Here is a 25,979-nt window from a genome sequence, read left to right on the forward strand (position 1 = left end):
ATTCATATGAAAGTCCAGAATAGGCAAATCTGTAGAGCTAGAAGAAAACAGATGAGTGGGCTGGGCTGGAGAATAGGGGGATGGAGTAACAGGGAATCACTGCTAAATGGTTACAGGGTCTCTTTTGAGGGGTAGTAAAAATGACCCAAAGTAAGACAGTGGTGATGGCTACCTAACTATGAATATACTAAAACCATTGAATTATGTACTTGAATGCATTTCATGGTATAAATTATATCTCAATAAAGGTATTTTTTAAAAATGCTAAGGTCAGTATTTCAAAGATGCTTGAGGAGGGCAGAGGAGAAGAACTGAGCATTCATAGATGGCTGAGAGACCCCTTACCCCACCTCACCAACCCCCAGGCTTGACTGCTCACCAGACCCCCTGACTGAACCCAGGTTTCCCCTTCCCCCATACAGCATTTCCCTCATCTGAATCCAAGCCTAGATCTAGGTTCTGTGGATCTGGATACAACCGATGGACCTCTCATCTTGGCCTAAGTCAGGCCTCTGGGAGGTCACACCTATTTAAAATTGGGACTGACCCACCTGTGTTATGTCCCTAAACGGGAGAGAAACCACAGTGAAGGGAGATGGGAGAATCCCAGGGTCTAGGCCTTGATGCTCCAGCACAAGGGCAGTAGACGCATGCAGTGAGCCCTGGGAGCTGGCGTCCTGTCAGACCCCAGAAAGAATGGAGCAGGCAAAACCCAACCAGGCCCGAGAGCTCGGATTCTGGAAGTCATATATGGGTTTGAGTGCTGATCCTTGGTTTATCCTTCTGCAAAATAATTACTTAGGAATAAAATGTGTAAAGACCCGGTGCACAGTAAGTATGCACTAATGAACGCATTTTCTACAGAGATACTTGGTTTTGTCCAGGTTCAAAGAAAAGGTGGACAGGCTCAGCTTGCGGCCGCTTTCTCAAATGAAACCCCGCCCCCTTCAGGCGGGCCCATCGGGAATAAGGGGGTGCTAAACCGGGGCTGGTGGCAAGGAGGAAGGGGTCTGAGGCTGTGTGCTTTGGGGACTCCCAAATCCCTGACGTCCTTTGGAGGAGGGGAAGCTTTGTGTCCCTGTGAAGGAAGAACTTGCCAACTGACACCAGCACAGAGTTTATTCACAAATAAATAAATACATACTAGGCAGACCTCCTGCCTGTCTCCAAGTGTCTACCCTCTGAGTCCCTCCATCGCGGGAGGGGTTGCGGAAGCCCGTCCTAGGTGGGGACCGGCTCTCACTTTCAGCGATGCCCATGCCGGTATCTCCGGTGCCCTCTTTCAGGAAAGGGAGTCTGGAGAGGGACCGCTTCGAAGGCGCGGAGGCCAAAAAGGCGTCGGTGCTCACAGAACTGGGCGCCAGATGTTTGCCGTCACTTCAACTTCTCAGGCCGGCGGCCACTCCAGGGGCAAGAGGGGCATCGAGGTCTCCAGCAGGGCCAGTACGTCGCCGGGAAAGAGCTGGAGGAGACAGGAGACAGCGTGGTCCTCAGCGTGAGGCCGCCGAGCCTGGGTGTCCGCGCTCGCGAGCTCCGCTCTCAGGGGGGCCTTCGGCGTCCCCAGTGCCCCCCTCCCTCCCCTCGCCGCTCGGGCGCCCCGCGCACGCCAACCGTGTTGCTCCAGAGAGGGAGCAGGCGAGCCGGGCCGCCGGTGGGGGAGCCCCACCGGGGCTGGTCCCCGGAGTGTGAGGTGGGGACATGAGACGGTAGGTAGTGCCACCCCAAGACGGCGCTGAGCCGGGAGGGAGTTCCGCGCGAAGGAGGGCGATACTAACCGGGGATGAGGGGCTCGGCTCCATCGCCGGTCCTTCCGGGCACGCCGCCCCGCGGTCGTAAAGCACCGGAGGGTCGCGCAGCTCGGGCGCTGCCAGGGCTCCGGGGCGGGCGGGCGGGGACCCCCAGGACACCGCGGCGCCGGCGGCCGGGCCGGAGCAGCAGCCTCGCGTCTGCGCCTCCGCGGGGCCGCCGTCGGGGCACAGCGCGCAGCCCCGAGGGGGCGCCGCGTCGCCGCGTTGCCGGCGCCGGCGCTGCAGGCTGTCCTCGCTGAGGCCCAGCACGGCCGACAGGTGTCCGATGTAGCGGATGGCCAGGCGCAGCGTCTCGATCTTGGTCAGGCTCTGGCCGGCGGGCGCCACAGACGGAGGCAGGAAGCGGCGCAGCTCGTGGAGGGCGCGGGCGAGCGTGCGCATGCGCAGCTTCTCGCGCTCGCTGGCGCTCTGCCGCTGCCCGGCGCCCAGGCGGCCGCCCCGCGCGCCTCGCCTCCCCGCTGCCGGGGCGCGGAGGGCGGCGCGGGTGGCCGAGCTCCTGGGGCTCGGCACGGGGCTGCAGGCCGGGACGCTGCCCCAAGAGTCCGGGGACGAAGCGGGGGAGCAGCCGCAGTCCGCGTCGGCGGCCGGCGGCGGCTGAGCTGGGCCCCAGCCTGCCGCGAGCATCCAGGACTCAGAGAGCGGAGGGCACAGGGACTGGGCCATGGCAGCGGCGGCGTGTCTGGGGGCCGGCGGCCGGCGACCGCTTTATCCCCGAGCCCCGAAGTGTGAAGTGGCCTCTTCCAGGCCGCATCAGCACTTCAAAGGGGGCTCGGGGGCCTGGCGGGGGCGGGGCTTGACCCTTTGAACCAACGTCGGGGTGGGGGTTGCGGGGGGGCGAAGGTGTCGGCCTGTTGGCTGCGCCAGGTTGGCCCCACCTGGGCCCTCGCAGGGACACCTGACCCGGACACTCCGGCCTTCTGCTCGCGCCAGTGGCAGGCGCTGTCCAGGGTGTTGGACCAGCTCAGCAGGCTAAAGGAAGCCAGGTCAGGGAAGTGCAAGTTTTGGTACCTAGGTTTGGGGCTGCCTTCTTGTTTTCTTGAGGGTTTTCCTGGTGGCTCAGCGGTAAAGAATCTGCCTGCCAATGCAAGAGACATGGATTCGATCCCTGGTCCAGGAAGATCCCAGACGCCTCGGAGTAACTAAGCTCAGTGCACTACATCTATTGTGCCTGTGCTCCGGATAGAGCCCGGGAGCGGCAACTACTGAAGCCCCCGGGCACCCTAGAGCCGGGGCTCTGCAACAAGAGAAGCCGCCGCAATGAGAAGAGCCCACGCAGCAACCAAGACCCAGCACAGCCAGAAATAAATAAATGCTTAAAAAAAAAGTTTTATTTAACCTTCGTTTCCAGTTTGTATAATGGGGGAGAAGGAAATGGCAACCCACTCCAGTATTCTTTCCTGGAGACTCCCATGGACAGAGGAGCCTGGCAGGTTAATACAGCCCATGGGGTGGCACAGAGTCGGACATGACTGAGTGACTAACAGGCACTGTGGCAGCAAGTCCCTGGACTCCTGTAGAGGCCAGGAGGAAGTGGAGCCCTGACTCCACATTCCTCCTCCAGGGCAGACCGGTCCTGGGTGCAGCCTTCCCTGGTGGTGGTGAGTGGGAGAGACGAAGCTATCCTAGGTAAATCCAGCAAGCTGGCAGGATCTGGGCAGGCTGGTGAACCATCTGAGCTGGAGGAGAGGAGCCCTGCTGCCCTCCAGGACACCCTCAGCCTGGCAGGGTCAAGGGCTTGGCCTGTTGCCACAGCTGCCACCTCTGGCCTTTAGCTGGTATCCCACCACTTTGGGGCAGGAATAACGGGTTTTGCCAATGAAATGTGAGTGACAATGACACAGAAAAAGCACTTAAGAAAATTCAGAGTAATTCCCTGGTGGTCCAGTGGTTAGGACTCAGCACTCTTACTACAGGGGCCCCAGGTTCTATCCCTGGTCAGGAAATAAGATCCCGCAAGCCACAGCATGGCAAAACAAACAAACAAACAAACAACAACAACAACAAAAACCCACCCCTTCATGATAAAACTTCTCAGCAAATTTAGGCTAAAGGAGAACTTTCTCAGTCTGATGAAAGGCATCCTCAGGGAACCTACAGCTCACAGCATACTAAATCGGGAAAGACTGAAAGATTTCCTTCAAAACTCAGAACAAGGCGAGGATGTTGGCTCCTACCCATACCTTGTCAATGTTGGGAGGTGGGGGTCTCACCTGTGGATTAAGGAAAGAGAAATAAAAGGCATATGGATTGGAAAGGAAGAAATAAAACTGTCTCCATTTATGGATAACATGACTGTCCACATGGGAAAGCTCAGAGTGCCTGCATCGCCTGCCTGACCCCTGGGGTCTGAGTTTACACGTTGTCACAATAGCTCCTTCAAGCATGGAAGTCTGCTCTCCAGCTGGACTGTGAAGTATTTGGTGTCTGGTATCATGTCTTCCAAAGAAGTCATGTCTAGGTTTCTTTCAGAGGTCTACTGTTTTGTGTCCCCCAGGCTTCCAGTTCTGTGAGACTCATGGGTGAGCTGCTTTGTAGCAAAGAAAGCCAAGTGACTTGGTACCTTCTTCCTGAGCATCTTTGCTCACCACCACCCATCTCGCCTTGTCTCCTTTCTCTTCTACTGCCCTTGGCCTCTTCTAACACCCTCTACACCCCCTACTCTGCAGTCTGTCCCAGCAGCCCCAGATGCTTATGCCCATGATCACATATAGGAGAGACAGTGCCAACCCACCTCTGGAGAGAAGGGGTAGACTCCATGCCATGAGCACATGCCACAGGGCCCATTGGCTCCACAGGAGAGCCTGGGCTACGAGGACCCTCCCAGGCCTGCAGCTGTCAGCATGGTCTGCCCTGTCTGGATCCTGGACAATGGATGGGGTTCTAGATCCAAGCCAAGAACCTGGCATTAGACCCCCCTTAAATCCCACTTGACTGGAGCTAACAAACAGTGGAAACAGGTTGTAGGAGGAGGTGCAGAGTCAAAGCTGGTCAGGTAGGAGGGGTGGGATCCCAGGGGGCTCTGGGCATGCTGTTGCCAACCTCTGAATGTCAACAAATTCCTCCAATTCCCATACAATTCTGATTTCCACTTTGTAGCTAATAATTGAGAAAACTCAAAATGACCAGGCTTCCCTGGTGGCTCAGATAGTAAAGAATCCACTTGCAATGCAGGAGACCTAGGGTTTGATCCCTGGGTTGGGAAGATATCCTGGAAAAGGAAATGGCTACCCGATCCAGTATTCTTGTCTGGAGATCCCATGGATATAGAAGCCTAGTGGGCTACAGTCCATGGGATCACACAGAATCAGACACAATTGAGTGACTAATACTTTCACTTTCAGAATGACCAAAAGCTCCTAGGAAATCAGCCACCCTTTTATTGTATTCTTATATTATTATTTATTTGAAAATCTAATACATGCACGTGATTAAAAGTTGAATAAGTACAGAGGGCATATCAAATCTCTTTACTCTTCTGCCTCTGAGGTCTCCAATTCCTAGTCCAGGGAAAACCATCATGACTGGTTTGTGGGCAACAATGCTCTTAAAGTGAATTTTTGTTAAGCACAAAATCAACTAGACATTCTTTAAACAAAGGGCCATATGTGTGTGGGAGGTAGACTGTTGATCCTGAAAACACAGCTCTGGCCCCTGAGGATGCTCAAATCTGAGAGCCAACAGTTAACATTCATTGTTCACTTATGTGGGGACCACCGAAAGCTATGGAGCAAGAGAGGGACACCATGCGTGGCGTGTGATGGGAAGATCTCTGGTGTCAGGGTTGAGAGAGGGTTAAAGGATTCAGGGGTGTCCATGGAGGCCAAGAACTCACACACACAAAAAAACGGCATGAGAGAGGAGGAGTGGTTCCGCCCCCAACTCCAGTCTTTCCATCTTCATCTTTCCATCTTCAGCTCCAAGGCTGACAAATTGGAGGTGCCAGCTGGAATCCCTCCCTCTCCCGTGACCCCTCAAGGCCCAGTGTGTGCAAGGCTATGGGCCTGCTGAAGCCAAGTGGGGGAAAGGAGGGACCCCCAAGCCGGAGCCCAGGCTCTCCGGGCTCCCATCAGCTGGCCTCCTTCTTCCCCGAGTCCCCATGCCTCTCGCACCTTTGATCTTCTTATCGCCAGCCCCTCCGGTGGGTTCATTAGGGAGCTGCCCCAGTTAATGAGTTCTCCGGGCAGCAGGGCCCACACGCCCTCCCGCTGGGCTGAGGCCTTCACACCTCTGGGGCCTGTGTTTTGACAAGTGCCAGAACCAGTGGCTCCTGCTCCCCCGGCCCGAGCCTGCCTCCCCCTGCCAACGTGTAAGGCTGGGAAATGAGGCCTTGGGGCAGCCCCACTGAGCGGAGGTGAGAGTTCAGCGGGTCCTCGGCCAGGGTGGGGGCAGGCAGGACAGGGCAGCACCCCCTTGGGCTGGGGCCTGGGTCTCAGCCTTCCTTCTAGGAGCCAGCCGGCTGCCTCAGGTTGAGCCTGGATCCTGCCCCCTCCCACTTCCCAGCCTCAGTGCCCTCATTTCCCCGGCCAGGCCCTCTGACAGGAGAGTGCTAATCAAAGGTGCAATGTCAGTCTTCCCCTCGCAGCCCCTAATCCCAACCCCGCCGGAGCCAGAGGCCCCAGGAGAAGGAAGCGGCTCTCCTACCGCCAGCCTGTTTAGCATCAGCAGGGACACCTCCTGGGAGGCTCCTAATTTGGGTGTTCCCTGTTGCAGGGGATCTTCCCACCACACCTCGGCACAAGTCTGAGAGAAAGGCCCTTTCAAGGAGAGTAATTGCTGTTCATGAAGCCCCACCTTTAGGCAGCCTAGGACACCCCTCCTAGGGGTGTAGCTTAGAATCGAATCCCTCCTCTGCCACGTACCACCTGTGTCACTTGGGTAACTCAGTCTCCATCCCTTCCATGAGTCCTACCTGCTGTGCTGATGTTGCAACGGTGTCAAGTCATCCTGCACAGACCATACTTCCAGCAGTGCCCCATGCATGTCCCTGCTGTCACTTGGGGCCTGGCCTCGGCCAGATCCCAGCTCACAAGCGCGCTGTGATGTGGATGTCACCGCTTCACCTGCTAGTTAAGGAAATGGAGGCGCAGGGGGTAGTCCTATGTCACATGGCCAGTAGGGGCAGAGCCAGGGTCCATCTGGTGCTGTTTGGGACCCAAGCCAGTGTCCTGTCCTCCCACCAGCTCCCCTGTCTCCTCTGGAAACCTCCAGTGGCTCCTTACTCCTGGAGGACCGCCTCAAGAATGAGGGTGCAGGAAGAGGGGGCAATGCCCCCTAGTCCTCAAGGCCCCCTGAAACCTCGCTACAAGTCACCCAGATCTGTTGTGATATTAAAAATGTAAAGCATTTCCAGATCCACCCTGGACCTGCTTGAGTCAGAATCCCTGGAGGAGATTCCGAGTATGTAAAGTGAAATGTCCTGAGAACGATGAAGCTCAGCCACTTTTGAGAAGCCGTGCCCTACAGTGAGCCCCCCGAATCCAGAGAGTGGAAGAGGCATGGGGAGCGCCCAGCCCCCACCATGGAGCCTATACTCCACTGTGTCACGGACAGATGAGGCCGTGCTTGTGTTGGAGGTGGGGCTGCAGCCGCCTGGAGCCCAGAGCCATCAGAGGGCCCAGCGGGAAGGCTCCCAGCTTCTCCTCCACCTCCCTCCTTCCCCATCAGCTCCCAGTGAAGGCCCCCAAGGCTCCCAGGAAGCCCCTTCCAACTGAGATCACCACCCTCCCCTCACACCTTTAGCTCCCGGAGCCACTGGCTTGGCAAGCCATATGGAATAGATTATTCTGGACCCATGATAATCTGATTATCTTGGTCATGGATCAGCTGGAATGCACAGCCAGTGAAAGTCACAGGAAGGAGGCAGAGGGGTGATGAGGAGGGAGGGGGTGGGAAGAAAGGAGAGAGATCTGTCAGATTCCTGGTAAGGCTGGGGAGGAAGTGCCAGTTCTGGGAGCCGGGCCAGGCTGAGAAGGCAGGGAAAGTAGATCGTGTCTCTCCCCTTAGAGGTGTCACATCTATGCTTCTTCATCTGGGTAAGTGGAGGAAGGTCTGAGCCTTAGAGTAAAACATGGGGAAACCGGGCATGAACGGGGTGGAGTAAGTAGCTGAACCAGCCCAAAGCAAAGATGCAGACATGTGAATACAGGGAAACTTGTCACACGGCCCCTCAGTTAGTATGTAAAATGGAGCAAGGACTCCCAACTACCTGCTGAGATGTCCTGGGAGACTGCATGCCTTGGTTGCAAAGCATGGTCTCAGGTCAGAGAGCTGCCCCTGGGTGTCCAGGGTCCTTGCATTCCCAGCCACAGACAGCAGAGGGCGCTGCCCAGCTACCTGGGATCTTGAGATCTGGGCTGGGCGGACCTCCTGCCATTGTCAGAAGACTTTATTTATTTGTTTTTCTGGGGCCAGGGCCAATGCTGGGTGGAGGTGGTGGGCGCTGGGAGCTAAGCAGATATGTCAGAGAGGCTGAGGCTGGCTTAAGAAATGGGTGAGGCTGACTTCGTGCCAGTGTGACCCCAGAAAGTCCATTTGTTCTCTCTAGACGCCAATTTGCTTATCTGTCCACTGGGAAAAACATACACCTGTGTGCAGAAAGGTAAAGCAAGATGGAACCCAGAGGAATGAGGAGAAGGCAGACGGGCTCAGGTCTCCCTACCTTCCCTGCATACCCCTGGAAGCAGAGGCTGAAAGCAATCAGACCATGAGCTGACCAAAACTCTAGGCTCACCAGCTCCCCCTAAGGATTTACACGCCCAACTCAGCGGCCAACTTTGGGCACATCCAGCACCAGTACCTGCAGAAAGCACAGGATGGCGCTTCCTCTGGGCAGGATGCACAGGTTTCTGGCTTCTTCTAACCCCATGCCTGCCCTGGCTGACTGCACAGCAAAACAGTAAGGAGCCAGGACAATGGTGAGGCTCCAGCCAAGTCACTGGGTGGCTCTGGGCCTCAGTCAGCTCCAAGTTGTCCTTCCCAAGGGCTGGGGAAGGAGCACATCACCTCCCTTCTCCTGGGGTATCTAACTTCAGACCTAATATAGAGCAGAATGGGGGCTCCTGGGAGTGGGCTGCAATGTCTGGGTAGGGTCTGGGGAAGTGAAGAGCTTCTGAGCATAGGATCCTTTGTCAGAGACTGGGAAACAGCCCTGAACCAAGTGGAGAACATGTAGGGGGTGGGGATAAAGCTTAAGTTGCGTGCATGCATGCCAAGTCGCTTCAGTCAGGTCTCTTTGCAACCCTATGGACTGTAGCCCTCCAAATTCCTCAATCCATGGGATTTTTTAGGCAAGAATACTGGGGTGGGTTGCCAGGCCTCCTCCAGGAGATCTTCCCAACCCAGGGATAGAACTTGCATCTCTTACGTCTCTTGCAAAGAAACTGCCAGGCAGGTTCTTTACTGCTAGCACCACGTGGGAAGCCAGGGCTTAAGTTGACCAGATTATAAACAGAAGAAGGGTCTTACATGGTCAGTACTGATTATGCGCCTACTGAGGGTAGGATACGGAGAAGACGATGGCACCCCACTCCAGTACTCTTGCCTGGAAAATCCCATGGACGGAAAAGCCTGGTAGGCTACAGTCCATGGGGTCTCAGAGTCGGGCACGACTGAGCAACCTCACTTTGACTTTTCACTTTTATGCACTGGAGAAGAAAATGGCAACCCACTCCAGTGTTCTTGCCCGGAGAATCCCAGGGATGGCAGAGCCTGGTGGGCTGCCATCTATGGGGTTGCACAGAGTCGGACACAACTGAAGCGACTTGGCAGCAGCAGCAGAGGGTAGGATAAACCCACCAAGAGAAATCCAAGTCTAGCCTTTGGCAGAGCCCAGGAAGTTCCTTCACCCTTGGAGATCATGCCTCACCCCAGGCCCTGGGAGTGCACAGTCAGCACCCAGCATGGGCAGCCCGTCTGGCGGAGGCCCCCAGGAGTGCTGACACCTGTTGCTTGCCTCCCACAACCAGGTTAGCCTCTACAACCCCCACCTCTGCCCCCTCACCGACCCTCCCGAAGGCTGGCCCCAGGCTTCAGAACAGCCTCAGCATGCCCTTTGCCCAGCGATTTCCCTGATGGGGAATTCATCCTGATAAGAAAAGATTAAAGGTGCAAGTGAAGACTTGCTGCTGAGTGACAGATCCAAACTGCAGAAAAACTCCTTCCGTGTGACTCGATTGATATAAGGAAAAGCAAAAGAGAACAAAAATCTAAAAACCAACCCCTACTGTGCATTTTGTAAGGATCCACAGCATGTGTGTGCATAAATGCATACTCACCAAGGCTAAGATCTAGGACTTATCTGGCAGGCAGGTGGGGCAGGGCTGTGTTCTCAGGGCTGATATAAAGAGATTATATCTATAAGGTTTACAATTTTTACAAGGAGTTGGCATTCGCATGCGACATGTGCAGTTTAAAAGTATAGTTATATGGATATACACCTACGTGCAAAACTTGGAGGCATCTTAGTATATACTAGAAAATGTGTCACCTGAATAGTTACTGTCACACCAGGGAGTACTTTAAAATCTCATTGCAGAAATAAGTCTAGTGATCTAGAAAAGGTTATTCACACGCTGTGTAACACAGGAAGCTCAGCTCAGTGCTCTGTGATGAGCTGGATGGGTGGGATGAGGGGGTGGGGGGAGGTCCATGAGGGAGGGTTCTATGTATACATATACCCGTTCACTTCGTTGTACAGCAGAAACTAACACAACATAGCAAAGCAATTACACTCCAATTTTTTGAAAGTTATTAATGCATTAGTGAGAGAAGTTGGTCACAAAACAACACGCACTTTATACAGCCAAAGGAACTGAAAGCAGAGGCTAAAACAGATGTTTGTCGGCCAACGCTCATCGCAGCATTGTTCATAACACCTGAAAGGTGGAAACAGCCCAAATGTCTATCAAGTGATGAGTGAACAAAATGTGGTATAAATGTAAAATGGGATATTATTTGACCGTAAGAAGGAATGAAGCTTGGCCACATGCTACCCTGCAGATGAACCTTGATGACATTGTGATATAAGCCAGACACACCAAAGGACAATACTGTATGGGTTGCCATCTCCTCCAGGGGATCTTCCCAACCCAGGGGCTGAACCCACATCTCTTGTGTCTCCTGCATTAGCGGGTGGATTCTTTACCTCTGTGCCACTTGGGAAGCCCAAAGAGCTCAGTATGCTCCCTTAATGCTTCCGTCTCCATGTTCTGTGTTTGTAGGGATGCTTAGAAAAGGTTAGGATGCAGAGATATAGGCTAAGTGTGACCCTGGTCCTCTGGGTGGATGGACGTGGGGGCTTTAAAATTCCCTTAATTTTGATTGTCTATACGTTCTTGATGTTTAGTCGCTAAGTCATGTCTGACTCTTTGAGACCCCACGGCGGGACTGTAGCCCACCAGGCTCCTCTGTCCATGGGATCCTCCAGGCAAGAATACTGGACTGGGTTGCCATTTCCTTCTCCAGGGGATCTTCCTGACCCAGAGATTGAACCCTCGTCTCCTGAATTAGGCGGGTTCTTTACCGCTGAGCCACCAGGGAAGCTCAAGTCTCACTTCTCTGTAATGATTATTATTGGTTTGACAAATCAGAAAAGAAAGAAAAGGAAAGGAGGGAAGGAAAAAAGACTTCGCAACCCCTTTGCCTCTGTTGTTTGCACTCCAGTAGCAGAGACGGTGGACCCAGGCCCCCTCAAGGCTTTCAGTAATCAGGCTGGGGCGGCTGGCTTTCCTTTGCAGAGCCTGCAGAAGTTAGTGCCTCTCCTTCTCCCACTTTGTCCCTCCCAAGAGCTGCAGGACCACAGATGGCCTCTCCTCTCCAGCAGGACAGGCAGGCAATACTCGTGGAGTCCCCCATGGTGAACATATGATGCTATATCTAATCCTCCCAGCAAGGACACCCATTTCATAGATGAGGAGACTGAGGCTAAAAGGTGGGCACTGAGCCCAAGCATGGCTGGCCCTAGGCTTGAGCCGTCTCTGCTGAGACTTGTTGCCCCAGGAGCTGGACCAGGCCACGCTGGGGCCTCTGCAAGCCCTTGCACACCAGCCTCCTTGGCCTACCCTTCTTGTTGGAGGAAGAACATGGCATGCACCTCCCTGCCCTCAGCCTGCTGGGCACTCCCTGGATGCCTGTGGCCCCAGCCTCTCTCATGCACCCCCAGCCATCTTTTCCCACATTACCTCCTATGGTATCCTTGGCCCACTCCCAGGGCCCCTGCCTGTACCCAATTTAGACAGCCTTTGCCCTGATGTAACTGCAGTCTCCTGTTTCCTGCCTCCATCTCTTTACCTTCCAACCCCTCCCCCTCCTCAGAATTTCTGTGTGATCTGCCTCCCCAAGAGTCCAAACTCTTCACTCAGCAGGACTTTCCAACCCCACCTGGCTCCCACTTTCTTGTCCACACCCCTCCCAACCTCCCCACCTCTGTCCCAGGGCTCCAGACGGCTTGGCATCGCCCCAATTACCCCTGAGCGTCCCTGCTTCCAGACAGGCTCACACCTTTCCCCTCGGCCAGGAAGACCCCACCCCCACCTGGAGAAAATCCACAATTTCAGGGCCCTCCCTCCTGGGACCGCCCTGATCACCTGGCCAGGTAGCACCTCTCTGTCGCCCATGGCCTCCCAACACATCAGGCCCCCACAGACTCTTGGAGCCAACTCGTCTTTCTCCTCTTCCAACTCTCAGCTCCCAGAGAGCAGCAGAGACTCGACCACCTCCCCCAACCCCCGCCACCCCGAGTCTCAGCCCCCTGGTCAGGAACGATGTTTCCTCTTGGGGGTGTGCATGGCCTTTATGGATTTGAATTCTGTTTCTGGGATGCCCTAAAGCAAAGGAAGGGGCCTCTCTGGGCCCAATTTTCCCACTCAGCAAGACAGGGAGTAGCAGGCTGTCATGCCTGGGGTTTGAGCACTGAACAGACTTCTGTGGGCAACGCTGGGTACTGTGGGGTGCGGAAGTGCTCAGGCCTGGTCGGGGTGAGTACAGTGCCCAGGGCTGCTCCATGCCCTTCCCGGGTGGCTGTCAGCCTCTGGGCGCCCCCAGGTGAGACTGATGGTGCTCTGCCTGGCAGGGCCTGGTCATTGGGCTTCCCTGGCTATGCCCAGAGTCACATGCCTGTCCCTGGAGCCACGGGAGGAGAGTGTCCAGGGTTCTGGGCTGGATACTCAGGGCTCCTGGAGCAAGCAAGCGGCACACGCAGGCCCCTGGGTATCACCCCCACCACATCCGCCCCGCCGCCACCAACCCAGGGACACAGGCTCTGCCCTTACCCTGAGACTCCCACAAGGGGGGCCTGCAGCCTCCTGCCCCTACCCCCAAAGTGCTTTCTGGGGTTTCTAAGGGGACCTGCTGCCAGGCTGTTTTGGAGGCCCCTGCACACCCTGGTTCCCAAGTCGACACCTTCTGCCCTGGAGGAGGTGGCCTTGTGTCAACAGGCAACAGGAGGTGTGAAGGCAGCCACCGTGGCCAAGGGGGAGGCCAGGCCAGCCCTCGCGCTGGCTGGTAATGAGAATACCACACGGCAGCCCCTGCAGCCCCCAGCAGCCTGCCTCCCTGCCCCACACCCCCACGTTCCCACTGCCTGACCACCCCAGGGCCAGGAAGGGACGCAGGAGGGAAGAAGACCTGCGGAGCAGAGGCTAGCCCTGCAACCAACTCCAGGGCCCAGGCCTGTTCCCCAGGGCCCTGCGCTGTCTGCCCAGGGGGAAGGAGCAGGTGGAAAACTTCTGGGATCAGGGCTGGGGTCTGCGCTGAGCCACTGAGCGAACACAGGCCGACCAGAGGCACGGCCTGCCCCAGCCCCTCGCAGGGCCGGAGCTAAAAGCACACTCTGACTCCAACCTGGGCCTCTCTGCGCTTCTCCTCTGACCGGGGTCTGGGGCATCAATCAGGGGATGATGGACAGGGGCCTCAGGTGCCTCTAGTGGTAAAGAACCCACCTGCCAGTGCAGCAGACATAAGAGACACAGGTTTGATCCCTGGGTCAGAAAGATCCCCTGGAGGAGGGCATGGCAACCCACTCCAGTATTCTTGCCTGGAGAATCGCATGCACAGAGGAGCCTGGCAGGCTGCAGTCGGTGGGGTCACAAGGAGTCAGATGCAACTGAATGACTAACACTTGTAATCGGAGTATTGACGGGGACGCGGCCTGCCCCTCTGTGCCCGGCTGACTGGTGCTACACGAGTGAGCGAAGCTGACTCAGGGCCTTGTGGTGCTGGCCCTGAGAGCAGGCCCAGCTGAGCCCAAGCCGCAGGCCCAGAGAAGAGCAGTGGCAGGAGTGTCCCAAGTGCTGAAACACTTGTGAGGCCTCGCTCTGCCCTCCCCTGCCCAAGATGTCCTGAAGCCAGGTCTCCAGCGGCTCCCTGGCCCTGAGACTGCCCAGGGCTCTGAGGGGACAGCTGCTGATTCTTGGCCTCGGCTCTCAAAGTTCCTCAGGGGTCATCAGGTCCAAGCCCCTCGTTTTATGGTACTTTTGGTCACTGTTGGCAGAAGCAGTAGCAGCCATCCACTCCAGCTCCTAAGTGTACTCTTCCAGTCTCTTTAAAAATACACACACACACACACACACACACATATATAATTTACTTATTTGGCTGCACCAGGTCTTAATTGCAGCACACAGGGTCTTCAGTTGCAGTATGTAAACTCTTAGTTGCATCATATGGGATCTACTTCCCCAACCAGAGATTGAACCTGCGCCCCCTGCTTTGGGAGCATGGAATTTTAGCCACTGGACCACCAGGGAAGTCCCTTCATCTGGCCTCTTCTTGATTACCTCCAGGAATAGGCCACTCACTCCCCCACAAGACAGTCCCTGTGATCTAGAAAGTCCTTCAGACTCTCCCTGGAGTATTTCTCCAGCACCTGGAAACAATGCTCACATCCCCTGTGTTTCCTTTTTGCATGAAACATCCCCGAGCCCTTCAACTATTTCTCTGGTGACCCAGAGTCACACCCCCTCACTAAGCTCCCTCCCCTAAGCTGGGTCTGTCCCATGCCCTCATAAACTGTGGCCCCCAGGTGTGGCCACTCACCCCACGTAGGCAGTAGGAGACCACCGCCTCCTGATCTGTTGTTGCTGTTCAGTCCCTGAGCCGTGTCTGACTCTTTGTGACCCTATGGACTGCCGCACGCCAGGCTTCCCTGTCCTTCACTGTCTCCCAGAGTTTGCTCAGATTCATGTTCATTGCGTTGGTGATGCTATCTGATCATCTCATTCTCCTTGATTAAAGATCCCCTTTTTCTTGAAAATAGGAACAGAATCACATTTTTCATACCCTTGGCGCCTGGAAAGCAATGAACAACCATGCCCATTTCACACGATGCCTCCTGACTCTGAACTTAGAAGGGGGGTACATAGGGCTCTGTTGATTCCACCTTATTAGTAATTAGATCTCATGAGTCATTCCAGCCTAACAGAATCTCTTTCAGTTCAGTTCAGTCTCTCAGTCGTGTCCGACTCTTTGTGACCCCATGGACGGCTGCACGCCAGGCTTCCCTATCCATTACCAACTCCCAGAGCTTACTCAAACTCATGTCTATTGAGTCGGTGATGCCATCCAACCATCTCATCCTCTGTCATCCCCTTCTTCAATCTTTGAATTGTCATCCCCTCCCACCTTCAATCTTTCCCAGCATCAGTGTCTTTTCAAATGACTCAGTTCTTCACATCAGGTGGCCAAAGTATTGGAGTTTCAGCTTCAGCATCAGTCCTTCCAATGAATATTCAGGACTGATTTCCTTTAGGATGGACTGGTTGGAATTCCTTGCAGTCCAAGGGACTCTCAAGGGTCTTCAACACCACAGTTCAAAAGCATCAATTCTTTGGTGCTCAGCTTTCTTTATAGTCCATCTCTCACATCCATACATGACTACTGGAAAAATCATACTTTTGACTAGATGGAACTTTATTGGCAAAGTAATGTCTCTGCTTTTTAATATGCTGTCTAGGTTGATCATAGCTTTCCTTCCAAGGAGCAAATGTCTTTTAATTTCATAGCTGCAGTCACCATCTGCAGTGATTTTGGAGCCCCAAAAAATAAAGTCTGTCACTGTTTCCATTGTTTCCCCATCTATTTGCCAAGAAGTGATGGGACTGGATACCATGATCTTAGTCTTCTGAATGTTGAGTTTTAAGCCAACTTTTTCACTCTCCTCTTTCATCAAGAGGCTCTCTAGTTCTTCTTCCAGACATAAGGATGGTGTCATCTGATTATCTAAGGTTATTGATATTTCTCCCAGCAATCTTGATTCCAGCTTGTGCTTCATCCCGCCCAGCATTTCTCATGATGTACTGTGCATAGAGGTTAAATAAGCAGGGTGACAATATACAGCCTTGACGTACTCCTTTCCCAATTTGGAACCAGTTTGTTGTTCCATGTCCAGTTCTAGCTGTTGCTTCTTGACCTGCACACAGATTTCTTAGGAAGCAGGTCAGGCGGTCTGGTATTCCCATCTCTTTCATAATTTCCCACAGTTTGTTGTGATTCACACAGTCAAAGGCTTTGGCATAGTCAATAAAGCAGAAATAGATGTTTTTCTGGAACTCTTGCTTTTTTGATGATCCAACAGATGTTGGCAATTTGATCTCTGGTTCCTCTGCCTTTTCTAAAACCAGCTTGAACATCTGGAAGTTAATGGTTCATGTATTGCTGAAGCCTGGCTTGGAGAATTTTGAGCATTACTTTACTAGTGTGTGAGAAGAGTGCAATTATGCAGTAGTTTGACCATTCGTTGGCAATGCCCTTCTTTGGGATTGGAATGAAAACTGACTTTTCCAGTCCTATGGCCACTGCTGAGCTTTCCAAATTTGCTGGCATATTGGGTGCAGCACTTTCACAGCATCATCTTTTAGGATTTGAAACAGCTCAACTGGAATTCCATCACCTCCACTAGCTTTGTTCATAGTGATGTTTCCTAAGGCCCACTTGATTTCAAATTCCAGGATGTCTGACACTAGGTAAGACCATCGTGGTTATCTGGATCATGATGATATTTTTGTATAGTTCTTCTGTGTATTCTTGCCACCTCCTCTTAATATCTTCTGCTTCTGTTAGGTCCATACCATTTCCGTCCTTTATTGTTCCCATCTTTGCATGAAATGTTCCCTGGGCAGTTCTAATTTTCTTGAAGAGATCTCTAGTCTTCCCCATTCTATTGTTTTCCTCTATTTCTTTGCACTGATTTCCGAGGAAGTCTTTCCTTAGATGTGACTTTTGTCCTTGAGATTGCTTGAGGGTCACAAAAAAGCTGCTGAAGCGCCAGCCATCACTTAAACTTTCCAGGATGATGATATAAGAGAGTAAGAGTCAGAGGAGTGTACCTCTGCTTTAAAAAGCTTTCCTAGAAACCCCATACTATATTTCTACTCACATTTCATTGATGATTCCATCTGCGAGAGAGGCTAGGAAATGTAGTTTTCAGTTGGGCACATTACCCTACGTAATACAGAGCCCTGTTATTAAAGAAGAAAGACTAGAGGCAATAACAGACAGTGTGTGGACAACCAGAAGAATCTGCCACACTAGTGAACATTCTGCTGACCATGGTTCCCTGATCTAGCTACCACCTCCTCCTATCATAGGAAGGAAGGGGCTGAAACTGGTGTCACTATCATGCTGAGGCTCAAAAGTTAATCACCTTATCTAACAGCACACAGCCATAGATATCCCTCCTTTCACCAGGCAAGTCAAATGAACGAGAAATGGAGACTGCCCAGCTGGAAGCCCCTGGGGGATGGGGGCCAGACCTCGCTTGTTCATGCAGCACCCGGGGCTGCTTCAAGCACACAAGGAAGAATGCTTGAGAGTCTCAGGGCCAGAGAGCAAGTGGGAAACACCTGGGCCAGGACCCAGTCCACCAGGAGAAGCTGATTCGGATTCTCCGCTTTCTGGCCTTGGTTGGGCCAGTTGGCTCTGGTTCCAGCTCCAACACCTAGAACTCTTCCATTGCCTCTGCCCTGCAGCACTGGTGAGCCCTGCCACAGGCCGGGAGCTGGAGTGCCCTGCTGAGGATCCATGGAGAAGACAGGCGGAAGTTGGAGGAGGGGGTTAGGGCAGGATGCCCAAGGCCTGGTGCTAGAGTGAGAGAGGAAGGAACTATCTTCTGGCACCACAGATGAAGCTGTCAGCCGTCTTACCACAATGCAATCTTGTCCTTAACCCACTTCATTCTGCTGCCCGGAACTTGCTATAAGAAAGACTTATAAACAAAGGCTCTATGACATGGTGGTGATGACATACATTACCTTTTCCTTTTAAGGAGTCCTATCAATTCACGGCAAATAGATGGGGAAAAAATGGAAACAGTGAGACTATTTTCTTGGGCTCCAAAATCACTGCAGATGGTGACTGCAGCCACGGAATTAAAAGACAGTGATTCCTTGGAAGAAAAGCTATGAAAAACCTAGTGAAGTGAAGTCTCTCAGTCGTGTCCGACTCTTTGCAACCCCATGGACTGTAGCCCGCCAGGCTCCTCCGTCCATGGGATTTTCCAGGCAAGAGTACTGGACAGCATATTAAAAAGCAGAGGCATCGCTTTGCCCACAAAGGTCCATATAACCGAAGCTGTGGTTTTTCCAGTAGTCATTTACGGATGTGAGTTGGACCATAAAGAAAGCTGAGTGTCAAAGAATTGATGCTTTTGAAGTGTGGTGTTGGAGAAGACTCTTGAGAGTCTCTTGGACTGCAAGGAGATCAAACCAGTCATCCTAATATTCAGTCAAGTCCTGAATATTCATTGGAAGGACTGATGCTTAAGCTGAAGCTTCAGTACTTTGGCCACCCAATGAGAAGAGCTGACTCATTGGAAAAGACCCTGATGCTGGGAAAGATTGAGGGCAAGAGAAGGGGACGACAGAGGATGAGACGGTTGGACAGCATTGCTGACTCGAAGGATATGAGCTCGAGCAAACTGGGAGATGGTGAAGGACAGGGAAGCTGGTGTGCTGCAGTCCAAGGGGTCACAAAGAGTCAGACACGACTGAGTGACTGAACAGATTTTTTTTTAACATTTATTATTTTTTATTTATTTCTTGGCCACACCGTGGTGCATGCTGGATCCTACTTCCCCGACCAGGGACTGAACCCACACCTGTGATGTTGGAAGCACAGTGTCCTAACCACTGGATCTCTAGGAAAGTCCCCAGACATGCATTATCTTGCTTTTGCACCAACAACTGCCCTGGAAATGAGAATCCCCACTTAATAGACAAGAAAACTGAGGTTAAGTTGCTCAAGTTCTGACAGCTGAGAAAGGATGAAGCCTGGACTCTAAACCTAGGTCTGATTCTACAGTCCAGGCTCCTAATCATTAAGCCACACTGCCTCCCAACGCTGAGTGGGGCCAGCAGTGTGCCCCTGTGCTCCCGGAGCCTGGCTGAGGGGCCCAGCGAAGAGCCAGGGGCCACAGTGGACCAGCTCCAGGGCCTCACCTCCCAGAACTTATGCTCTGCCATCCCACAGTCAGCCTGAGGCCTGGGCTCTAGGACTAACCCAAACTAAGACAGAAGGAAGCCAGGCTATGCTAGAGAGGAAAGGACAGTACACAGGGCTCTGCCAATGGTCAATTCCCCTAATTCACCAAGTGCTCTCACAGGAGATCCCTCCAGGCTTGTTCCTTCCTGGGAATCACAAGGCCACTCCACCACTCCATACCTAGTTGCCTGTGCAAAGCAGCACTCTTTGGCAAAAGCTAAAAACACACCAAAGGTGCATTAAAAGAGACTGACTATGGTGTGAGCATGCTATGAATACTATATTGCAGTGAAAAGAGGTGAGTTGGAGCACTCAATATCAACAGCACCTCAATTTGACACTCCAGAGTCCAGATCAAGAAATATACATGAAACCTGATGAATCCCATTTATAACTATCAGTTACATCTACATAAATTTCCTGATAGTATATGTCAAGATCTTTAAAGTATTATCGTACAGCCTTGGATAAATAATGATTTGCCATTATTTTAATCCTTAAATGTGTAGGATTGACTATTTTCTAAATCTCCCTCTCCTTAGAAAAAAGATTATTTTTTAAATTATTATTATTTGGCTGCGCCACGCAGCATGTGAGATCTTAGCTCCTTAACCAGGGATTGAACTCACACCCCCTGCCTTGGAAACAAGGAGTCATAACCACTGGACCACCAGGGAAATACCCAGGATTACTATTTTTTTTAACCTTGGTTTAAACCCTTTTAAATCATGAAATATTGCATAACTAATTGCTTCCTTCCTGTTTGAAATCAAGGCCATTGTTGATTGATTCCACCTTCTTTTTGTGTGATGGACAAATTAATTATGTGCCCTCATTATTGATAGTAGTTAAACTAAAAACAGGTGCCCTGACCAATCTTATTTTCGATGTCAATTATTATTTTATCATAGAGTAGTAACTTGGGCATATTTTCTCCAATATTTAAAGAATTAAGTTCTGAGGAGAAAGTGATATAATTTCATCATTGAAGGTTTATCTGCACCTCCTATCATTATTTTTTTTTTCCAGTTAAAATTAAATCAACTAAGACCAACTATGAGTCAGCTAAACACATCCTGACATGGAAGGCTCTAAGATACACTGCTGAATGAGAAAAAGCAAATTACAGACAACTTGCCATAATGTTATCTCATTTATACCATATGTTTTCTAAGGATACAAATGTTTCTGGGAGTGCACAGGGACCCAGTCTAGAAGGACACATGACCCTTGGGGAGCAGTTACAGGGAGTCCAGCTTTATGTTTCCATTTCTTACACAGAGAACATATTGTTATATAATTGGTGTAAGTAAAAGTTAATTTTTAAACAGTCACAAAACTACCACAAGGCCATTTATTACTTTAGGCTGGTGCAAGTTAAGCTACTCTTGAAACATCATCACATTAACTTTTAGTTACTGAATGCTGAGTTGTTGTTTTTTTTTGTCACACTTCTGCTCAGAAGTCACTTGGCTCCCCCTTGTCTTAGGAGTAAAATCCACCTTCTTAGCATGGCCCCAGCCAAGGTGAGCTTGTGCTCTTCACATCATCTTGGCACACCGAAGCACACTGGGAAGTCCCCCTGCCAGGCCTCTGCTTATGCAGTTCCCATATTCAGAATGCTCTCTACCTGCCTGCCTCTCTCCCTATGCACATCCTAATCATGGTTCAAGGCCCAGCTGTAACCTCTCTGCCTCTGTGGCCAGACCTCAACCATTCCTGGTCCTCACTTGGCCGTTAGCCTTGGATTTCAGCCTTTTCTCGGAAGATATGAGGAACACTGACGCCTCCTTTAAACTGCAATTATTGCTGAGGAGTGGGCACTTTTAAACTTTACTGTGTCAAAGGTTATACTATAAGACTGTAAAAACAGTCCTGTGAGCAGATAGTATAATTATTACTCCTGTTTTAAGAGCTCAGGCTCAGAGCTGCCCAAGGACACACAGCAAGCTAGCAGTGGAGCTACTAATTATATGCCGACATATTTCCCCATAAGACTGAAATCCCGAGACAGCAGAGACCACAACTCTCTTGTTCACTCTGGCATGCCTGACATTCATAAGTTGCTAAACAAATTAAATGGTTAATGCCCACAAGCATCTTGAGACATAAATATTGATACTTTCTTTAGAAAATGATAGTAGCAAACATTTAGCCCACTTGCCAGGCTTCTACTAAGTGGTCTCATAGATGGTTCCATTTAGCACCAGCGATCATCCTAGGTGGTAGGTATTTTATGTTATTACTGTCATGAGGATGAGCCTCAGAGGAGTTAAATGAACTCTCCAAGGTCACACAGCAAATAAGGAGGATCTGATTCAGGCCCGCCTGGGGGCCCACCCTCCCTCATTTTCATCACCCACTACGCTCCATGTCTCTTCTCTGAGCTGCTGGCTCTGTCCTATTTTTCAGGGAAAGAAACTGTGGACAGTGAGATGACCTTCTCGGTTATCACTCGGTGAAGCAGCAAGTGCGGGTTCTGGGAACCCAGAAAGGGTCCCCCTGGACCTCTGCTCCTTTCCCCAACCCCCTCTCCCGCCATCACTGTGAGCAAGTCCCTCGGCGTGTATCTTGACGCGTTACCCCGCACAATTTTAGGCACTTGGGCGGGAGTTACTGGGCACAGCCTCCCGGAGGGTGGTGATGAGGGAGGCGGCCACTCTTTGCAGGGGTCCATGAGTCATTTGAGGGACTGCCTGGCCGCCCCTAGACGGTGCCACTGCCCACCACTGTCAGGGTCCGGGCACGCACCGGAGCAGGGGACGAGGCGGGGTGGGTGGGAACACGGTGAGAAGCTTCGCGGCTCCATCCAGATGCGAATTGTTCTTCCACACTTCCCCCGGCAGCAGGGACCTCCATTAGAGCCCCCTAGAGGAGTCAGAATCCACACCTCCGCAAATGGGCCCGCTTTCCCAGGGCCCCCCTGCCCAGACCTTCCCTGGGCTCTGTGGGTTTTGACACCTCTCCGCAACCTGGCGGGGGTCCACCTCGCACCTTCGGTCCGAATAAAAGCTCAGTCCTGGAGGTGGCCGGCCCGGCCTGCCTCGAGGAGCCCGCAGCCAGCCCCGGCCATGGCCCAGTCGCCTCCTCTGCAGAGCCTCCTCGGCCACGAGCACTGGATCTTCCCTCAGGGCTGGGACTGGGTCGGCCACTCGGATTCCACATCCCCGGCCTCCTCCTCCTCGGACTCCTCGGGCTCATGCCCCTGCGACCGCGCCCGCAGGCCCTCGCAGCCGGTGCCTGCAGCCCGCGGCGCCGCAGAGGCCGCCTCGACGGCGCCCAGCCGAGCGCGCACCCGGCCGGCAGGCGGGCAGCGGCAGAGCGCCAGCGAGCGCGAGAAGCTGCGCATGCGCACGCTCGCCCGCGCCCTCCACGAGCTGCGCCGCTTTCTGCCTCCGTCCGTGGCGCCCGCCGGCCAGAGCCTGACCAAGATCGAGACGCTGCGCCTGGCCATCCGCTACATCGGACACCTGTCGGCCGTGCTGGGCCTCAGCGAGGACAGCCTGCAGCGCCGGCGCCGGCAGCGCAGTGTCGCGGCGCCCCCTCGGGGCTGTGCGCTGTGCCCCGACGGCGGCTCCGCGGAGGCGCAGAGGCAAGGCTGCTGCTCCGGCTCGGCCGCCGGTGCCGCGGTGTCCTGCGGGTCCCCGCCCGTCCGCCCCGAGGCCCTAGCGGCGCCCGAGCGCCTGGGGAGCAGGGTCCCCGACATGGGACCCTGGCTGACACCCCCTTACTGCCCCGGGATGCAGTCGCCCCCGCAGCTCTCTCAAGGAAGAGCCCCTGATGCGGCCCTTTGGACGCCGCCTCAAGCCTGTTGTGCAACGCAGACACCCCCAGAGCCCCGGAACCAGCCCACGCCCTGGACATCGCCCCCCGCGTCTCTGGAGCTGGCTGCAGTGTACCAGGTGCGCGCCCAGGCTCTCGCCACTTCCCTTGGAGTGGTCCCCAGGCTTCGATTGGAAACGGAGGGGGTGAGTAAGCTCTGGTCTCCCGAGAATCTCATGCCTTTTAGATCCCGGGTTACCTAATCCTGATTAGGGATGGAGAGAAACTGAAGCGGAGGGATGAAGAGGACTCTAACCTCCTTGGGGAGACGGGTGGGCCCCTGGGAAGTTAAGGCCACCCCCACCTCTACCTAAACGCCTTCACAGCCATGTGGAGGAGGGGGGAATCTTAAGACTTGCTTTCAACACTACAGGATGGAAGGTAGCAGGGACCTTCAGGAAATTCCCTCCTGGTGCTCCGTGCTCCGTATTGCGGGGAGGTCGGGGGCAGTGAGAATGGAGGGGAGGCCTGGCTGTCCCAAGGGTAGGGGCTTCCTAAGTAGATGGGCTTGGAACTGGTGACCTTCAAGTTTTCCTCAAGCTTCCATAAAATAGCATATTGATAAAGGAGATTTACTGAATGCTTACTGTGTGCCCAACCCCATTCTTGGTACTTTACGTGTATTAACTCATCAGCCCTCCAGCAGCCCTATGAAGTGGGTTTTGTTGTCATCACCGTGTTTTAGAGGAAAAAGCTGAGACTAAAAGAGGTTATCCACGAGTTCTCACAGCTAGTGAGTAGCTGAGCTGGGATTTGAACCCTGGCAGTGTATCTCCCGGAGAAGGCAATGGCACCCCACTCTAGTACTCTTGCCTGGAAAATCCCATGGACGGAGGATCCTGGTAGGCTGCGGTCCATGGGGTTGTGAAGAGTCGGAGACGACTGAGCGACTTCACTTTCACTTTTCACTTTCATGCATTGGAGAAGGAAATGGCAACCCACTCCAGTGTTCTTGCCTGGAGAATCCCAGGGATGGGGGAGCCTGATGGGCTGCCGTCTATGGGGTCGCACAGAGTCGGACCCAACTGAAGCAACTTAGCAGCAGTAGCAGCAGCAGTGTGTCTCCAGAGCCTGTACCCTTAACCACTGTGCTTCAGCACATCTATAGCCCCAGGGCTGTTCAGCAGCTGCCAGCCACACTATGGGCAACCTTCAGGTTTGGGATTTCAGGGCCTGAGGCCGTGGCCCACTAACCTGCTGCTCTTCTCTCCCTCAGGGTATCTCTGTGTCTCCGGAGTCCTGTCTGTTGCCAGAAACCCCTCCTCTCTTGCCCCGCCCTGCCTGCCAGCGACTCCAGCCTCAGACCCAGTGGGGATGTTGGAGCCACCCTCCAGAGGTGCTGCCCAACTCGGAGGACCAGGGACCAGGCCCTACCCTACAGCTCAGTGAGGAAAGCCTTCCCCAGAATTCAGGCCTTCCGCTCAGCGGCTGCCCTGAATTTTGGCAAGAAGATTTGGCGGGGACTCACCTGGGCATGTTCTACTAATGGCCTTGCCTGCCAGTAGTAAAGGCCACCCCCCTTTTCAGCCAGGAATCAGGCCTGTAGTGTAGGCTGCCCACATCATTGGCTACTTCAGTAGTATTCAGGCTTTCTTTTATCAAGGATCCCTTTTCCAAGTGATGTCTTTCATAGAGCAGTGTTTAAAGCAGATAGGGGGTCACCTCCCTGGCTGAAGTCGGGGCTGGGGCAGTCCCTCCACTCCTCGACATCCACTAGAATGTCCAGTGCTCTGCAGGGCACAGCCTGAGTGGCAGTAAGATGGTGGTTACTTGACCACCAGTGGCTGGCCAGGCTGGGACTGGTAGGGGAGTGCACGGGGGGTGGGTGGTGGGTGGGATGGGAGTGAGAAGAAATCTATATGCTTAGATTTTGTACTTCTTAAAAAAAAAAAATTGGTGTGGTCTGTTTTTCTTCTGTCTACCTGGGTTTTTCTTGCTTCTGGAAAAGTAAAAATGTTCCCATAGGGCAAGGAACAAGTCATGCTGCTTTTCCCCACTGGGAGTCTAGGCCTACTGAGGTTGATGTAGGCCCTCAATTGCCAATTTGACAGTAATTATCGTGCAGGGGCTCCACCTGGTCCGCTGGGCAAGGTGGGTGAACACTTGGGCCTGTCCCCTTGCCTCAACCCCACCACTGTGGCCCTTTCCCATTCTCCTGGGTGCATTCTTGCTGACCCACAGGGCTCTTTCACAGTTAGGTGGAATTGTTTCCCAAAAGGTGCTTGTGTGTGGCTCCCGTGTGCTGTTGTTCAGTCGCTCACTTGTGTCCAGCTCTTTGCAACTCCATGGACTACAGCATGCCAGGTTCCCTGTCCTTCACTGTCTCCCAGAATTTGCTCAGATTCATGTCCACTGAATGTTGCCATCCAACCGTCTCATCCTCTGCCACCCCCTTTTGCCTTAAGTCTTTTCAGCATCGGCGTCTTTTCCCATGGGTTAGGCCCAGTGTATTATTTTATCGGCGCTGCCATGAGACAGCCTAGTCAGAGCCTTCCTCGGTCTTTATGGCAGCCTCATGGAAATGGAGCCAGGCTGGGGGCCGTTCTAATGGTGCAGTGTGAGAGAGAGGGCAGGAGGAAGAGCAGAGCATGAGTTCCCACATGCAGGGCCTCCCATCTGACCCGCTGTCTGCTGATGTGCCCTTTGACCCCAGGCAAGTCACTCCTCTGTGCCTCAGTTTCTCCACCTCTTAAAAGAGGAACTGGTTTAGGTGACCAGTCCCCCAACCTTTCAGAAGTGGGTTCTGTTTCCTACCCCAGGGCCCTCTGTAGGAGCTGCCAGCCCCCTCAGAGGAGGAAGAAACCTCAGCCGAGGTTGCATACAGCAAGGAGATGGACACAGGATGCCACTGCCGTGGGTGTACATTCATTCAGCTCT

General features: G+C 53.3%; 2 protein-coding genes across 3 annotated transcripts; one reads left to right on the forward strand and one right to left on the reverse strand.

Moving 5' to 3' along the window:
• Nucleotides 1–1,101: 1,101 nt before the first annotated feature.
• On the reverse strand, nt 1,102–2,471 carry MESP1 (mesoderm posterior bHLH transcription factor 1). Its single transcript, XM_069560254.1, has 2 exons — nt 1,776–2,471; nt 1,102–1,462 (listed from the first exon to the last, which is right to left on the reverse strand). The coding sequence occupies exons 1-2, from the start codon at nt 2,469–2,471 to the stop codon at nt 1,388–1,390; spliced, it is 771 nt and encodes a 256-aa protein (XP_069416355.1). The 3' UTR covers nt 1,102–1,387.
• Nucleotides 2,472–20,420: 17,949 nt separating this feature from the next.
• On the forward strand, nt 20,421–25,013 carry MESP2 (mesoderm posterior bHLH transcription factor 2). Of its 2 annotated transcripts, none has more exons than XM_069558881.1 (2): nt 20,421–23,248; nt 24,319–25,013. In XM_069558881.1, the coding sequence occupies exons 1-2, from the start codon at nt 21,956–21,958 to the stop codon at nt 24,586–24,588; spliced, it is 1,563 nt and encodes a 520-aa protein (XP_069414982.1). In that variant the 5' UTR covers nt 20,421–21,955; the 3' UTR covers nt 24,589–25,013. The 2 variants fall into 2 exon arrangements, with proteins under 2 accessions (XP_069414982.1, XP_069414983.1); XM_069558882.1 differs by having other exon boundaries at nt 20,421–23,182.
• The last annotated feature ends 966 nt before the right edge of the window (nt 25,014–25,979 follow it).

This window comes from Ovis canadensis, chromosome 18, assembly GCF_042477335.2.
Source record: "Ovis canadensis isolate MfBH-ARS-UI-01 breed Bighorn chromosome 18, ARS-UI_OviCan_v2, whole genome shotgun sequence".
NCBI lineage: Eukaryota > Metazoa > Chordata > Mammalia > Artiodactyla > Bovidae > Ovis > Ovis canadensis.